The sequence below is a fragment of the Melozone crissalis genome, unplaced genomic scaffold (genome assembly GCF_028551555.1).
Source record: "Melozone crissalis strain CALT ecotype California unplaced genomic scaffold, PUWL_Pcris_2 ptg000029l_1, whole genome shotgun sequence".
NCBI classification, from domain to species: Eukaryota; Metazoa; Chordata; class Aves; order Passeriformes; family Passerellidae; genus Melozone; species Melozone crissalis.
The window spans coordinates 9,929,608-9,947,160 of record NW_026535807.1 but is presented as its reverse complement, the minus strand read 5'-3'; the positions used below and the strand labels follow the sequence as shown (position 1 = coordinate 9,947,160).

The window sequence follows — 17,553 nt, the reverse complement described above, 5'->3', positions numbered from 1 at the left end:
AGCTGCTGAGCAAATAGGAGGAGGGAAGGCAAGGCAAACTGGAGAGGTATGAGGAAAGGTACAAGGAAGGGTGCAGGAAATCAAGATGCTGCACGATTCAAATGTGCCACCACTCCAGGGGGATCTCCAGGAGGACAGCCTGTCCTCTGGCTTTGGCAAGCAGGGCTGTCAGGCTGAGAGGGCAGGTGGCACAGGTGACACACCTCCCTGCTCTGTGCCATGCCATTGGCTCTTCCCTCCTCCCCCAAAATGAATGATTCACAGCTTGATTATTCTCTGGGTGCTTTGTCAATTGGTGCCGTGCTAAGGCACCAGAGAAAATTCAGTCACCTTCCAATTAACCTGATCCCCTCAATGTTCATGTGAAAGTCGTGGTCTGGAGCAGGAATATTGACTGAGACATCAAGAATTGTTAATTTATGTTGCTATAGCTTAGGAACTAATGAAAATTAGGGATTAACTGCTCAGTTAAGATAAGCATTCTCTGTTTGACACCCCTTGGTATGGGCACTTCCTCAGATCTCACCAATTCATCTTCTAGACAGCAGCAGTGGTCATCATAACAGCAAAATTTCCCCCTTAGGTGTTAGCTCCTCTCAGCTCACAGGCATGAATGGATTTTCATAGCATTGAACTGGAAATGTACTCATTAGCACTGGAAGTGGATTTCTCAGGACAGGCAGTAATTGGGAGGAATAATGAAGGCTTTCAGTCCTATGTCACTTTTATACCCTACAGTCAACAACAACTAGAAAGTCTTGTACTACCATTCAGGCATCACAGGTAAATGAATGTATTTAACTTCGATTTTCCACTTAACAGCGCAACATGAACTTTGTTCTCCATTCTGGCTTGTTGTTGAAATATACAGAAGCTTCTTGACCTTTATTACATCCACTGAACCACAAGTGCCACATTTTAAGCCTGGTGAAATTAACTGGGCAAAGCATTTCAGCTAGAAATGAACCTAAAACCTGCAAACGAAAAAATACAGCATTTCTCCACAAAGGCAGCAATCAACAAGCAGTGACAACAAAGCACAATTATTAAATGACAGCCTCTCATTAATGTCAGATCTGCTTTAGCTCTAGGACATCCTGCACATCCCCAGCTCCCAGTGAAGATGCTCAAGTTGAAAGAACTCAGAGCATCCCAGGGGAGCTGAGCACACAGCAGACTCAGACCCTCTGAAGGATAATGTCATTTACAGCAAGAGAATTTTGTTTTGTAATTATACAGTATTTCAGCTGCTTTCAAACAAAAGGCAAAGACAAAAAGGAGACAGAAAAGCTTTTATATTTTAAAGTTTTCTGTTGAGTTTTCATATTAAAAACACACAAAAAAAAAAATTAAAAAGGAAGGTTAAAGTCAGAAAATTCTACCCTAAAATCTAGCCAGATAACCCTGCCTTACATAAACATTCCCACCCCAAAGGGATATAAATCTTTCCTTATTCTTCTTTGTTCAACCTACATTCTTCAAATCCCTTTAAGGTCTGATCCTGCACACACAGGGGCACAAGAATAACCCTGTGTGCATTTGCACTCCCATCAGACCTGCTTCTCCTGTGACACCAGCAGAAGCTAATGGTGTTATACTGGTGAAGAGGAAGAGAATGAAAATGTGGGGAACTCACAAACATCCTGAATTAGGATGTTTTCTCGGGCTGAACGCTTTCACCACCTGATTGCCGCACTCTGGAGCGTCTCTGTGTGCCAGAGCTCAGGGATTCAGGGATTGTGCCTTCCCCCCGCTGCCCGGTTTGTGCGGTGACCCCGGAGCCAGCCGCAGTGCCCGGGGTGCCGGGGCGGCTGTCATGTGCCGGCCGGGCTGGCAGAGGGTGCTGCAGGGACAGACGGACGGACGCGGGCGCGCTCCCTCTGCGCGCACACACGGACACGCGCCGGGACACGCACGCACGGCCCGGCTGCGGACGAGAGGATGCGGCTGGGAAACAACGCCCGCCCTGAGCCCAGCCAGGACCTGCCCAGCCCAGAGGAGGTGCGGAACCGACCTTAAAAAAAATTAAATTAAGGCAGAAAAAAAAATAAACCCACACATATAAAGCCCAGGAAAAAGATCACATGTTTTAATAATCCCCTTTGCAGCCAGACAGGAGCAGAGAGGAGGAGAACTGAGCAGAAGTGCGCGGTTAGGACGGAGAGATGTGCTAGGTAGAGGTTGGAGGGAGCAGAGAAAACTTGCAGATAACTAACCCGCCCTGGGAAGGGCAGGACCCCGCTCGCTGAGCCCTGCTGTGGCAGAGGGAGGAAGGGTTCCCCCGCTCTCTCCCTTTCCCCGCTCCGGTGGGACGCTGGCACCGCAGCTCCATCCCCGGCCCGCCCGGTCCCTGCCGGGGCCGCTCCAGTCGCGCTCCCCGGGGGCTGCCCGGGCTCCGGCCCCGCTGGGCTGGCGCTGCGCTTGTTTTCCACTCCCCTGGCGCTCGCTGTGCGCAGCAAATCCCTTGGAGGTGGGGGAGAAGCGGCTTCCGTGACAGCGGAGGGAGGAGGGAAATAAAACAAAATAAAACAAACCAAAATAAAAAGAGAGAAGAGCCAAGAAAGCACTTGCTTCTCATCATCTCTCAGGGACCAAAGCCAACTCTTCTTCTTATGACCCCGCGCTGCAGGGAGCAGAGGCAGAGAAGGCGCCGGGGGCAGCTGCTGACAAAGCGGGGTCCGGGCTGCCCGCACCCCCGGGACGTGCTACGGGCCGGGCAGGGCTGCCAGGGCCGAGCCGGGCACGGCCGAGCCGCAACCGCACGGAAAGCGAGGAGCAGCAATGAAAGTTTCGGAATAGCATCCGAAGGAGCGCCTGCCGAGGAGCGCAGCGAGCAGAGCCCCCGATGGTGCATCCCAGGGGCTGCGACAGAGATGTGAGCGTCCCCTGCCCGCTGCAGGGACAGGGGTGAAGACACCGAGACACCTCGCTATTTATTTATTTATTTATTGGGAGCAATGTATGGGTGACACCCAGAAGGCATCTGAGCCCTGAAAAAAAAAAAAAAAATCAAACCACCTCTGAACCCAAAAGAGAAGGAGAAGAATGAGACAGCAGCCTTGACCCCTACATTGAGAGGAAGGTGAGCAGAAAGAAAGGAAACACAGAAAAGCCATGCAAACACCAAACCTGTAGATTACTGCAGGTCTTTTTTTTTGCTTCACTGAGGACAAATATTTTACTGACAGCCATGCAGCATAAAGGCATCATGCTGATTGTGTTCTTGGAATATTTTATTTCTGGACATGGAGAAGCAGGTAAGCAAAATAAATTATTATTGCCATTCTGAAACAATTTATCCTAAATTTAGCAAGGGGAAAAGGGATAGAAATCAGGTCTGTTTGTGAAAAATAAATTGTGCCAGCATCTTTATTTTAGATTGATTTTTACAAGGAATCTGTTTTAGTCAATATATACAAATGCTTCTTATTCCCTGCAATACCCAGCTTTGTAGTTCAGTGTCCTTCCAAAGTCTTACCATAGGATGTACAGGTTCATACATCCTTGAAAGAAAGCAGTGTGTCATTTTTGAAAACAAAAGAAAAGTAAGAGAGAAAGAGAGAGATAGATGGAGTGAGATCTGCTGGATGTTTGTTTTGAGGATGAAACACTGCCTTCCTAGGCAGGACAAGAGTGAAAACACAACATCCTTGGAAAGCATCAGTGTAGGAATCTGAATTATTCTCTGTTAACTTAATATTGCATAATTAAAAATCAGAGACACTGTTTAGGAAATCTTAACTGAATATTTAACATGCAGGGGACAGGATTAAATTTGCCTTAGAGAAAAATGGATTAAAACAGATAGAGAAACTGATTAGTTGTGTGTAAACATGTGGGTGTACAAATAAACATACATAGGAATGATACAGCTGTAATGGTATTTACACGGGGTTCTAAAAGTACCTGGATTATGATGAAGACAAACTCCTTAAAGGAAAGGAAGCAAAGCACTGGATTTTTGTCCTTTCTGTTGTGCTTTAATATATCTTTAAGTTCAAAATGTATTAGTTACAAGAATCAGGTCAGAAAAAATAGAAACAATTATTGATGAAAAAATTCATCCTTGGTGACTTTTCCTTTGAGATACTGTCTTGGAATCTCTCTTCCTGTAGAGGAAAGCACTTCAATGGCTTAAATTTCACCTGTGTGCTCAGAGTACTGGGACAGGAACAACACTGCTCATGCAGGGATTTGAAAGGGCTCAGCCATCCTGCCAGTTCCAGTGGATTCAGCTCAGGTGATTCCCCAGCCAGAAGCCCTCTGATAACAGACAGCACATTTCCATAAGAGCGAGAGTTATGTTCTTAAAAACTGAACAGCTCATGAATTTCCATCCTGTTGTATGACCCACTAACTCATTTGGGGAAGCGGCTGTCACAGCATGACAGGAATGAGGGGAGGGAGTACCTATGCCTTAATTCTCTTATTTTGGGCATTCCCTGGCTCTGCAGGCTGGGATGTAGCTTCCCTCCAGGATCCATATGGTGACATGCAGCACAGAAAGGTTGCAGAGATCTCTTGTGAAGCTGCTGACACTCTTGCAGAAGGCAGCCTGTTACAAACTAGCCTAAATCTGTTCTGCATCCAATTCACTAAGAGAAAATGAATCTTCAAGGAAACACAGCTCCCAGCTGGCTGCTTAGAAAGTGAATTTGCAGGGAGGGGGTGTGTTCTGTTTGGAAATAAACTCACTCACAATAATAGCATAGGACATAGTGGATAGCAGCAAAATAACTGGATATTGAAGGTGATGCTGCAAAGGATTTAACATCCCTTTGAATAAGTATTTGGTGTTTGAATAAGTGGTTGCACAAACTATCAGCCTGTGAAAGCACAAGAGTTGCCTGTTAATTTTTAATTATTTATTTAGAGCTGAGACATGTACAGAGAAGTATGTTTTTGGCATTTTTCACTAGCCTATGGGGAGTGCAAGGCACATAATATTTGTGGGGGGTCCGGTATTTGCCTTCTGCTGCCTCTGTGCAGGAAAGACAGTCTGGGTTGTCAACATTGACTCCTCAGACCTTTAAACATAATGGGGAAAAAACATCCAAACACCTTGCTCATTAGGCTGGAGCAGTCAGCTTGGGTTTATACCACAAGATGTGATGCTTGGACAATCCTTCCCCTCGTCTGATGTAGGTGAAGGACATTATTCCCCTCAAATCAGCTCTGCAGAGATCTGAAACTCCTGCATATGGGACACTGAGTGGAGCTGACCACAGCTTGGGCTCTTGCTTCAGCCCCAGCCCTCCCCATGCGAGCAGTGTCCTGGGCCAGCTCTCATCCCAGTAGGAGCCCTGGAAAAGAAGGTGTGATGTGGCCAAAAATACCCACCTCCATCTTCAAGCTTAAAATCAGCTGCAGGACCCGGCTATTAGCAGGGCTTGGTTTCATCTCTCTGAGATTGTTCAGCTCCTCTGCCAGTGAAGCTGCAGCTGCTGGAGCCCATGCTGCTCCAGAAGGATGGACTCAGGCACACTGCCCTGGCCCAGCCTGGGATCTTGTTCTCCTCTCCATGCCCCAAGTCATGGAGGCAGCTTGGTTTCACAGCACACTCTGAATTTCACCTCAGAGGTATTTTGACAGCAGGCTCATTAGCTCCAGTTATCAGAACTATTTTAGTGCAGAAATGCACCAGGGTTCTCCTGAGGGGATGAAGACCTGCCAAACTTAGTGCATGTTGGCCCCAGACAAACCAAGAGTTGAACAGCTGTTGAAACCAGTGTTAAAGGGCAAAATTCTAGGTCTGACTAAGAAAAACTTGAGCAACTTAATTCCCCAGGGTGGTTAGATTTAGAATAACATTTATAAGGTCTTGGTTATTAAGAAAAAAGCTGAACAGACACATAACAAGTGAAATCCAGGTTGGACATACATGTTGAAATTGTTTCATTAAACACACAGCAGAAGATGCCCAAAGGTTTTGCTCTTTCTGAGATATGTGAAATTTACTGCCCTGACTCACTGCAGGAGATTTGAACACACAAAATCATAAATCTGCATATGGAAAAGAAATAAAAATTCTAATTCAAGTCACTCAGAAAATATTAGGCATCTTTCCAGACATATCAGCAGGTTTTGGATGTGTTGCAATACAACCTTTCTTCTGTTGAGTATCCAATGAAGCGTGAAAAAGAAATTAAGAAAAAAATAATTGAATCTGGTTTTATTTAATGTCTACAATGTTTTGGTGCATTACAAGGCTGTGAAGTAAGAGGTCTCTGTTTGAAATGGTGTCCCAGGAATATCAATAGTATGACCTCCCCTGAACTGTATGATTCCCTGATCATCAGATAACACCATTGTTACAACACGTGCTGGGCATGAGCCATTGACCTGCACTTTGTGGCACAGCTCTGAGGGACCAGAAAACAAACAAATAAATTAATCATACCATTCATGGAGCCAAGCCACCCTCCATGGAGTAAAAGCTAATCAACCTCATAATAACATGCAGTGCTCATGCCTAATCAAACTGTTTAATTCTCTATGAATTATTCAGTGAGTCCTCCTGGCACTTGGGCTAAGTTGTGTGTTTGCCTGGCTGCTGTTTCTCTCCTGCAGCAGTCTCCCCTTGCTGTCCAGGCCCAACATTTCATGTTGTTTCCACAGAACCAGTGAGTGATGGACGGGCTGCACTATCCTTGTGGCCAAACAATGTTCTGCCAATTGATTTCTTTAAATACAAAGCTTTTAATCGACTGCAGATTTTGTTTTCCAATCTCTCTCCTTCTCTCAAACTCCCTTCTGCTAATTTGCACTTTGTTCTTCTCCCATTTTCCTAATGACACAGCAGTTCAGACAGGAACTGTTTATTGATGTTGCTGCATTAGCAGACAGAGCAGATAAACCTTCTTGTGACTGCTGTTCAGGAAAAAATACACCCTTCTTTCTTTTCAAGGCTCAGAAAAAAACAGCTAAAAATTCAATACAAAGCAAATAGTCCATTTATGGGAAATATAAAAAGCAGCCATTCCCTTTAGAAAATGTTTCTTTTTCTGTTTTCTCACATTCTTGTCTGCAAAGCTCCCCCTTATGCAACTTCCTAATTTAGAACTCCAGCATCCCATTTCTTCTATGAAAGCTGTAGTGGTGTCATCCATCAGTAGAGATGGACTTTCTTTTAATTACATGGTATATTTATACATAATCATCCATAATCCAATAACATTTGTAACATGGATCCATTCTTAATCAAAACTAAGTAACCTGACTCTAAGTCAGAACTAATGCTTGCTCAAAGCTCAGTTGCGAGACCAATCCCACTAAAATTCTCTGGAGGCAAAGATGACAGCTTTGTTCAGCACTGGGCAAAATCAGTTAACACTGAATCTGCTTTCAATACAGAAAGTCCTTTCCTTATTTCCAGCAGCTTTTACCAAGCAGGTTGGACAGGAAGCTAAATGCCACCTGCAATGACATCCTTGAGGTGTGCACTTGTAGCTCATTCTATCTTTGCTGACTTCTGGTGGTGCTGAGAATCACCTGCTCAGCTGAAGGTGGGGAGCACAAAACAGAACCAGCAGAGCCAAAAATCTCCATCTTCATTGCTCTCCAGATGGGTCTGCAGCTCCTCATGTCTCTGCTGGCACAGGGAGTGCTGGTGGGACTGGGGAGGGCTCTTCCATTCCTTTGGTCTGAGGACTGTTTGGTGCTCTTGTAATCCAGAAACTGCTGCCCTCTGAGCTCTGACAGGCTCCTGGGGCTCACATCATTGTAATACTAAAACAAAGTCATTGCCAGCCAACACACTTCAAATTACCTTGGAGGTGGCTTCCACCTGTTTCTAAGAGCAGACAAGAGCATTTGTTGATGATCACCTTCCTGGCTATCTGAAGTTTTAGACTACCTTACACTCTATGTAAGCTAAAATGGCAGCAACCATTGGTCAAAGGGATTCAGTGGGCATGCAATAACTATTTGCATCCTAACCATGCAATGCAAAATGCATGAGGTGTTTTGTAAAACAGTGCTCATGTCTGGCCTTTCTTTCCTGGCCTGTGCAGAGACGTCACTGAGGAACTAAGGACAGAATCAACTCAGAAGAAAAACTGTGCAAGCTGAATGCATTTTTTCACTTTAAACTTTCCTTTAGAATGAGGAATGTCCATCTCATTCAACAACATTTACAATCTGAGCGCTTTCATAAGGCTGACTTGGTGACCCCTTTCTTCAACCTAACTTGATATTTAATTTTACCTAAGGAAAAGCTGAATATAAATGGAGTAGGGATTTTAAAATTTGACCTAGAATGTTGAACTTATAGCTGACCTTTGAACTGCTCCTAGATTACCCAGGGTTTACAGCCATCCTATGTATCATTGGAAGGGTCATTTCCTGCAGGACCTAAATCCAATCATCTGACTTGTGACCTCTTGGATTAGATTTATGACCTTGCAAGGTCAGTCTTTAACTCCTTCTAGAGTGTTAAATTGCAAAGAGAGCATTGTATGTCATTAGAAATGCAGATTTCTCCAGTGCAGTAATAAGTTTTGGAATGATCTTTAATTCCAGTTCACAAGACACCACTGATTTTCAAACAACATTAAGACTTTGTAGTTATCCCTACCATTTCTTAATTTAGAAGAATTAAGACTTTGTAGTTACCCCTACCATTTCTTAATTTAGAAATAAGTAAACATATACATTGAAGATACCAAAAATGAATCAGTATTTGCAAACTTGCAAATAGAATGTAATGACCTACCTCCATGTCAAGGTATTTAAACAAAAGAGACACTTCATTTTCAGCTTTACTACAAATTAATGACTCAGCTACTCAACATAGATACACAGGCTTCCTTTATATGTTCATATGTGTAATTAGTGTCTGTAACATGTTAGGCAGGAATCATCTCTTTTCTTAATGTATTGACAGTTTCTGGTCCAGTTTGACTTTGCTCTCTGATTACCATGAAAATAAAGGCATTGAACAGATTCACTCCTTCAATATGGAGTTTTACTAGAGTGAAAGTAAAAACCACGAGATTTCTTTGGTTAACCATAAAATCCAATCGACTGGCACAATTGTATTTTCAACAGAAATCAGAGTTAAGCACCATAAGCACGAGTTTTTCTAAAGATCAGTTTCTGAGTTAGGCACCAAACACAAGGACTTATTGAGACACTATCCCAAAACTTTGTGTGAAAATATGAGGCAGCTCTCCTTCAAAGATGTCCCCTTAAATATCAGACCCCAGATGATGACTCCAAACATTTCTGTTGTCATCTGTTGAGAACTAAGAAACTCTGCTTGTGTTTCCTTTCCCTGCCCTCAGATCCCACGAGGCCACGCGCCTTCCGCTGCAGCGGCCGCGCCTGCAACCCTCCCGTGGGGAACCTGGCCACGGGAAGGACACCAGTGACCAGCACCACGTGTGGCCAGAACAGCACTGAGCTCTTCTGCTTCTACCCAGAGCAGAACCTCCTCCACCACGTCTCCCCTGGCTGCGGGCAGCCCCGCTGCGCCAAGTGCAACATCAACCAGCCCGATAACTCCCACCTCCCTGCTGACATGACAGATGACTTCTTTGCAAACCCCATCTCCTGGTGGCAGTCTGCCCAAGGGGTGCACAGAGAAGAAATCAGACTGGACTTTGAAACAGAATTCTACCTGACCCACGTCATTGCTGTGTTCAAGTCACCTCGCCCAGCTGCGATGGTGTTGGAAAGGTCCCAGGATTATGGGCAGACTTGGAGGCCCTACAAGTATTTCTCTGTCAACTGTACAGCTACTTTTGGGCTCCAGGATGATCTCGTTGAGGAAGGCTCCATGTGCACTTCCAGGTATTCAGATGCAGTGCCCTGCACCAGAGGGGAGGTAAGCAATAATTGAGGTTTGGACTAAGTTTAATGTCAAACAGCTCAAGACTTTCAGAAAACCAGAGAGTGTATCTCAAAGAGATACTGTGCATGTAAATTAAGAAAGGTATCCCATTCCTGAAGGCTTTGTGCTAAGCAAATAATGGGGAAGACAAGGAGAAATTATATGCACATCAATGATAGAAATGCTTTAGCAAATTTATTTTATGAGAGCTCACAGGATAATATGAACATTGCCTGATTTTACACTGCAGATGGCCAATACTGAACTAGAATTCTAGCAAATGTAGGGAAACACACATCTACAGAGTCTGATTTATCCAAACCATTTCCAATTTAGGATGGCATGAACTGCATGATCCTTCTTTTTCTTCTCTATATAAAAAGTCTTAGATGATTGGCTCACTTTTAAACACATTATTCCTCCAAGTTCAATGTTTTCTTGCTTTCCCTTTTCTTGCTGGTGGTGACTATGGCTGATTGCACCAAGCCATAGGCTGCAGGAATGAAACTGCTTGGAAGCAGAGGTGGGAGTGAGCAGCCAGGATTCATTGTTTAATGGTGGGAAAAGCCCTCCCTTCTTATGAATACTCTGATTTGTTTTTAAGTACAAGCAAAAGAGTGTTTTCTAAAGAAATGTACAATTGTTCTGATAAGTTCCTCTCAGAAGAACATTAACTACTGATTAGAGCCTTTTCATCCATAAATCTTGAAACAGTTCAGATGGGAAAGACCATAACCATCATTGGTATCATTCATCTGCCTGTAACAGGCTAAGAAATCTCTCTGCATATTAGAAACCTGGAATGGGCCATCTGGAGCAGTCATTCTGCTGGTCAGTTATCATTATTCATTTCATGTCCAAGTTAAATGCAAGTCAAATGCATCCAAATGTCTTCTGTAGGGAGGTTACAATTTGCCACGTCAAGAATCTCAGCAAGTAATATATTTTTCCATTCTTGTGTGCCTTCCAATCAAAAATCTGGAAGTACTTTGCAAAACCCAGCTAATGATCTTCAGCACACACACAAGGGTTCTGCTGCCATTTCACAGATGAGAGAAGAGCAGCACAGGAAGGTGAAGGGTTTTGTAACAGAGGACAATTCTGGTTGAGTTAGGGACAGAATACAGTCTGAGGGAAATGCCTTGGCCTTAAATACAAAATAACCCTTCCCTCTCTAGTACAGTATCCCCTGCACCAGGCTGACTTTAGCGCTTACTTAACCTTGGGGAATATCATGAAGACCATGTGCTGCTGCTACAACATGTCTGAGAAGTGGATGACAGAAAAACAAATAATAAAGCATTCATCCAATGCAAACCTCTGTGATTACAAGTGTCAAAGTGATTCTGTCAATTTGGATGGCAACTACACTTAAATGAGTATGTGTGTACTTAATCAATCTATGGCATGGTAGGAGATGTCAGGAAACAATAGTAACAATAAGAACAGTCCTAAATTTACAGGTTACAGATCCCAAATACTTTCAGGAACATGAATTGAATCAGTGCAGAGGTGACTCCCTCCATGGGAGAAGTGCTGGAGCTTTAAAGCAGCGCAGAGGAATCTGTACAGCAACTTAACAGAGGACAAGACAAATACTGTTTCACAGCACATTAACCCAAAAGGGTTGTCAAGCTCTGGACAGGCCTTACACAGACCTCTCAATCAATCCAAGAAATGTCCCTGTGGCAAGGGTGCAGAAGCACCAAGTTTTCAGGTCAGCAGTATGACATAGCAGATTCTTTTGTGAACTGAGATAAAGGAAGGCAGAGTGTGGCTATTTACAGTGACACCTGATCGGGTTTGCCTGAGTGACACTGCTGCTGTTACTGCAGCTCTCAGGGGAGCGTTGCCCACACACCTCAGAACTGCAATTTTACACCTTGTTTTGAAGATGTCACAAATGTCACCAGGGCATCCCCTCAAGCACTGACTCCAGTGACTTTGAAGGCAGCTGACTGAATCCCCACCAGGATTTCCTTCAGTCTTCTCTGCTTCTTTTTCACCTCCATTCTGACCTACCCAGTTACTGATTCTGGCTAAGCCTTGGATTGCCGAGGGGCTCACATCACAAGCTGACAGCACGTCTGAAATGATCAAAACTGTTCCAACTTAAGTGCTAATTAATGCTCTGACATAAATGCCAGTTTTCCTTACTGAGGGGTTTGAAGTCATTTTCACCACATGAGACTCAGGTTATTCTTGGGTCCTATTCATTCTGAGAACAGACACAAATTCCTTTTCTAACAGGGCACAAAAGGAATTAAAAAAAAAATTAAACCCATGCTGGGACACATCATGAAACAAGACTTCAGGTCAACTGGCTTCCAGAACTGAGAATGTAGGCATGAAAGAAGAAGGTGCTAGAGGTGCAGTAACCTACAGACATTTTTAAACTGAACTACGTCTCATTCAGCACATTCTGGCCACCAAGACCAGAAGGAGTTTCTTCCTAAAAGCAAGGTAAAAAAATTGTCAGAAGAGAAAATTTTAGGAGACTAGAATGGAGCAAAAGACATTTGGATGGGTGACATGACAATGTCACAGCAGAACATAAGGCATATCCCTTGTCTCTGGTAGATTGCCCCTTATTTTTCACCTCTGACAGGGTCACATATCTCCATTCCATCTCAGATAAGATACATCTGAGACAGAAGGCATTGGGGAACACCTCATATAGAAATGCAAGAAGATGACTCTCTAATACATCTTTTCCATTTTCTTTTACTCAAGGATTTGTTAAATCCCTTACTCCTGTTCAGATCCAGAGCACTTTAGATAGATAGAATCTATCTATCTGAAATCCTAGGATTCTCATCATTAGTTCATTAACTAAAACCAACATCCCATTTTCAAGGTCTGTTCATCATCTGTAAGTCCATCTACAGGGAATATTGGCATGGAGTCTTATAAATCAATTGAGGTATTTTTTACCCACTTGTTCATCCATCTGTTCTTCTAACTTAAAAACACTCTACTACACAGTCATGGAGCCTAAAATGAGCCTTCAGGTCAGCTAACATAAATCAAAACTTTGGCCTAAACAAAAGGAGAAATTAACAGAGCATTGCATCAGGCATCAATGTGAGCTGCAGTTCAAACATCATGTGAGGGGAAAAAGGGACTGAAATGTTTGAACCTGCATCCTGACAGCACGTGCACTCAAGGATCTGAGAGATTAAGAGCACGTTTTTAATAAACTGGAATATCAGGAAATGAAAACAAATGTTCTCCGGCATTGAATGGGATGTTTGCATGAAAGGAAGACGCTAGCATGCAAAGTGGGGTGGAACACTGACCTGCTCATAACCACCAGGCCCAGAAGGAGACCCTTCCCCTACTGGGTCTGGCCAGTGGAAGGGAGTTCTGAATCAAAGGCTGGTTCATTTATGTGAGTGTCTGTGTGACAGATGACACCAATGAAGTGTGATATAATAAACCCATTACTGGAATTCACTGGGGGCTGGAAGAATTGTGTATGCCTGAATTAAGGAACTGGTTTCTATGGCAACATGTTAAGTGTGCCTTGCGCAGGAGACCTGTTCATTCTCCATTTTGTATCCTGTGGTGACCTCTTTAGGGACAGGAGTCCCCAGCAGTGCCTTTTGTCAAAGATGAGTGGACCCTCTGTAGCTGAAAGACATTTAATCACTCTTCTAAGCACACTCCCCTTGGTGAATGCCAGACCAGGACAGGTTGTGATGGGTGCAGTTCTGTCTGCTTCAAAAGCCACCAGAGAGAAGCCAGAGTCAACCCTGTGGAAGGGCTTTTCTTCTGCACTGACTCTGAAGCTCTGCTGCCTTTCTCCATCCATGGGAACCTCCTGAGCAGTAGCTGTGGCACAGGGACCACTTGCACCCAAGCACCAAACCAGGCCAGGGACAAGGCTCTGTGTGGGATGCATGGGTCCTGTTCCAAGGACCTGCACTTCCCACTGTCGTTTCCCAAGCTTCTCTTTTACTGCATTCATGCCAAACCTTTTGATAAACAAAGAAGTATTCCCTGTGCACACAGACACCCCCACACCCCTCATTAAATGGCAACATCAATAATTCAAGAGGTCACCACTGAAGCTCCAGTGACTTCTTAGAGTTCTGATCTCATATGGCAGTGGGGTCAGTGGAAAGAAACCTGCTCAGCACATCACAAGGTTGAATTCCCAATAGCTAGGATTCAAAGACTAGTGTTGTGTTTGAATTGATTCAAAGTCTTGCACTTCAGTGAATTATCCAACAGTCACCAGGACTGGCCTCTGAAAGTTGCATGATGCTCAGGTTATTCCAACTTCCAGCTGGAAGGGATTCCAGGAGGGATTAGTCACTAGTGTAGGTAAGTGCCTGATTGGTATGACTAGGGCTGTCGGTTCAGCATTTTGTTTAACTTGAGCTGCAGAGCAGGCAGAATGCAGAGGCAGGCTGAGAGGAAGCAGTGAACAGCAGCAGTGTGAACAGGCTGATGGCACTGCCAGCCCTGCTTCCCTGGAGGAAGAATTAAGGGGCTCAAGGATTTGTCTCTGAAGGGAATTTGAACTGACTCAGACTAGCCCAGCAATCCCGTCCCTGGCAAGTGAACTTGAGGAGGGCACCAAGTGTCCTACTCTGACCTGGTTTGTGATGAACCATTTCAGAAACGTTTGGAACACTGTAAATCAGCCAGAAGGACACAGCAGTGGGGGTTTTTCAGCATTGCTTCTGTATTTTCTGAACATATAAGGCAGCAGATATGAACTTATTTTTTCTTCTCACCTTTCTTTATAAAACCTTAGTGAAGTTGCAGCCATTGAGGGTTTTTTTGGTTTTTTTTCAAATCCAGGTTTCAAGTGTGAAAAAAAATTGTTGCCTAAAATGCTATGAAATGTAGTAATTTATTGTTGTAATTTTCAAACTCCAAGCAAAAGAACACTTAAATATTTGCTCTACAGTTGTCCACACATCACTGTCACAGTGAGATTGTACATTTAGCTAAGTCTGTTCATGTGTAAGATTTCAGCCAAGACCTAGAGATATAAATGGCTCCACTTACAAGAAATGGATGCTCTCCCATGAGATCACAGCTTGGTTGACATGGGCTAACACTGATGGTTATGGGGTGTTTCAACTTTCCCTGACAATCAGGCAAACAGTGAAATGAGTCTCCTTGTTCCCAGTCCAGTTCCCAGTCAGGCTGTTGCATCACAGAATTCCTGTGCCACCCTTTGCCATTTCAGAGCAAGCACCATCCCTTGTAATGAAAAAGGACATTGCATTTCATGGGAGCATGGAAGTGTTCTCACATCCCCACACAAGGGGCTGCTACATAGAAAGGAAGGAGTTTTGCCCATTCCCTGTATACAGACTGAAAGCTGAAGGGTTATCTGTCAAATAATCCAGATTTTGTGTTCCAACTACATTAGCTATCTCATAGAGGGTACTGCTTCTCCCTACAACCCTTGCCTTTCTGCATGGATGTACATCTGCAGATAACCTGAACCTACAGAATACAATTTGTCTGAGCATTAGGGAAAGTCTGCCTTGCTCTTAGATTTGCCTGACTTCAATTATGCCATAATCATATTAGCAGCTGTGCCTAAATATTAATATTAAAATGCCACACCAGCTGGATTAGTGGAATAACCTCAAAGCAAATGCAAACTGAAGGCACATCAATCCTTTCTGATTAGGAGAATACAGAATAAATTTAGGATGTCCCTGACTGGGTGGTAGCTGAGTTTACCCAGATCAAAGAAATTTCAAAAATCAAAAGCACAATTATTTCTTTAACAAGCTTCCATATTCCATACTGGTTTCTAAGCTTTGTTCTCTGGAAGAACAGAAAAGCAGCAGATCTTGACTGAAAAACATCATTCTATGAGTTGTCAGAATAGACCTTCTGGGAGAAGAGTTAGATTTTCTCTGTGCACCAAACAGTAAATCAGAAAAAAGACTACTGTATCACAAGATATAAGTCCATCAAATAAAACAGGATATATGTCACTGGGTAGGAAAAATCCTGAGACAATTGCTTGCTGTACCTTTAAGAACAAAATCAACTCACACGAAAATCTCTTAATGAAGAGGATTTAGGAGTGATGAGAGTTTTTATTGCAGCTTCCTTCTGATGGACCCAATATAAGCACACAGACATTTCTCACCTCATTAACCTGAGTGTGTGCAACATGATGAACACAGCTTAAGGATGATTTGTAATACCAAATTCTTGCTCTGCATAAGGATCCTCTTTTACAGGAGGCCATGCATTGGCACTGCCCTCCATTTATGATTCATATTCCTTGACCTTAGGCTAGGAGTTTGCAAGGGGGGACATTTGTTGTGTCCACATCTCTTCTGACTAATACTGGCTGGAAGATCAGGTTAAGAAAACAGAATTAGATGCATCAGGAATGGAGAAGCAAAACCTATGGCAAGAAATCAAAAATCTGAGACACTGTCTCCGAAATGAAGATGATCTCTTGATTGTTGATAAAACAATGTGAGGCAGTGCCAACTTGTATACAGCAAAACCAGTCACCTAACAGTGGCTGCCTTTTAGTTCTGCACACTTACAGCATTTTCCAGACTTCCTTGCTCGGAGGAAGGTCAGGAGAGGACAGGGACCATCTTTTTGAGGCGCAGCTGACTGACTTTTGAGAATGAGAATGACAAATATGCGCTCGGTGGCAGATATGCAGATAAGCATGAACATCCCACTCAGCATTCAGCTCCAGTGCCAGCTCCTGGTTATAAGAGAAACTCATGGCCTAGGATGGATTTGCACCAAGGGTTAAATTACAGAGGTGCTGCACACCTTCAGCTTCCATCCAGTTCAATGGAAAGATTTCTAAAGGTGTCCGTAAGCAGACTGAGTCACCATCAGATTTTCTTCTGCAGCTGTGCCTGTGTTGCTTTCATGACAGCTGCACACTGATATTTAGGGAAACAACTGGGAGATTTCAGAGCAGTCCATTACAGCAAAAAAAAAAAAAAAAAAAAAAAAAAACAGAGCTTGCTACCAGATAGAGATTTCATTAGATGAGAAATAACTTTACAGTGAAAATCATGGGAAGCTCTTTTTGAAACTTGCATCTTAATTAAAAGAAAACACTTCTTTTTCATTATATTCTCTTCATATCTTTTAGATGAACATAATGGAAAACTGAAAATTCACACAGTATCTCTGGGAAATGAAAAAGTAATAATATTTCTGCTTTTCTGCAAAAGGGAGAAGCCAAATGTCTATCTGTATTAGAAGGAATTTGCTTCATAGGCTTTAGAATTACCAACCTTGTGAAGTGAAATAAAAGGAACAAAACCAGTGAAAAGGTGAAATGTCTCCTCCTACAGCTCATGACTCTAGGAGCTCAATAATACTTAGATCCATTTATAATCTAATCTTAAATACATTCATGCATCAACAGTTGAGATGGCCAAATCTTATCTCTTGCCTGTGATTATTAAAATTGCATGTATGGATATTCATCTCCAGGAATTCTCAGGGAATTTTCCAGATACAAGTTTTTTAATATTCCTCCCATTGCACTAAGTACTTGAATACCAATATCCCAGTTTTATGGAAAGAAAACAGTGCATAAAACTGAGTTCCTACTGAAATCAGTCCAGAACAACATGAGGCCCTGGTTACTTGCTGAGCATTACAGTGAGCAATTGTGCTGGGGCTGCGACCAAATAGTTGCATTCCCGACTCTGTATTTTTACCAAAGCAATACCTTCTCCTTTTTTAAAGAA

General features: G+C 43.3%; 1 protein-coding gene across 1 annotated transcript in view; it reads left to right on the top strand.

Annotated features, from left to right (window-relative positions):
• Positions 1 to 3,095: 3,095 nt before the first annotated feature.
• Positions 3,096 to 17,553, top strand: part of LOC128939804 (netrin-4-like) — a 44,716-nt gene continuing 30,258 nt past the window's right edge. Inside the window, exons 1-2 of the mRNA XM_054280995.1 lie at positions 3,096 to 3,257; positions 9,285 to 9,826. Coding sequence (XP_054136970.1) covers positions 3,191 to 3,257; positions 9,285 to 9,826 — 609 coding nt within the window. The 5' untranslated portion in view covers positions 3,096 to 3,190. The remainder of the gene's footprint in view (positions 3,258 to 9,284; positions 9,827 to 17,553) is intronic.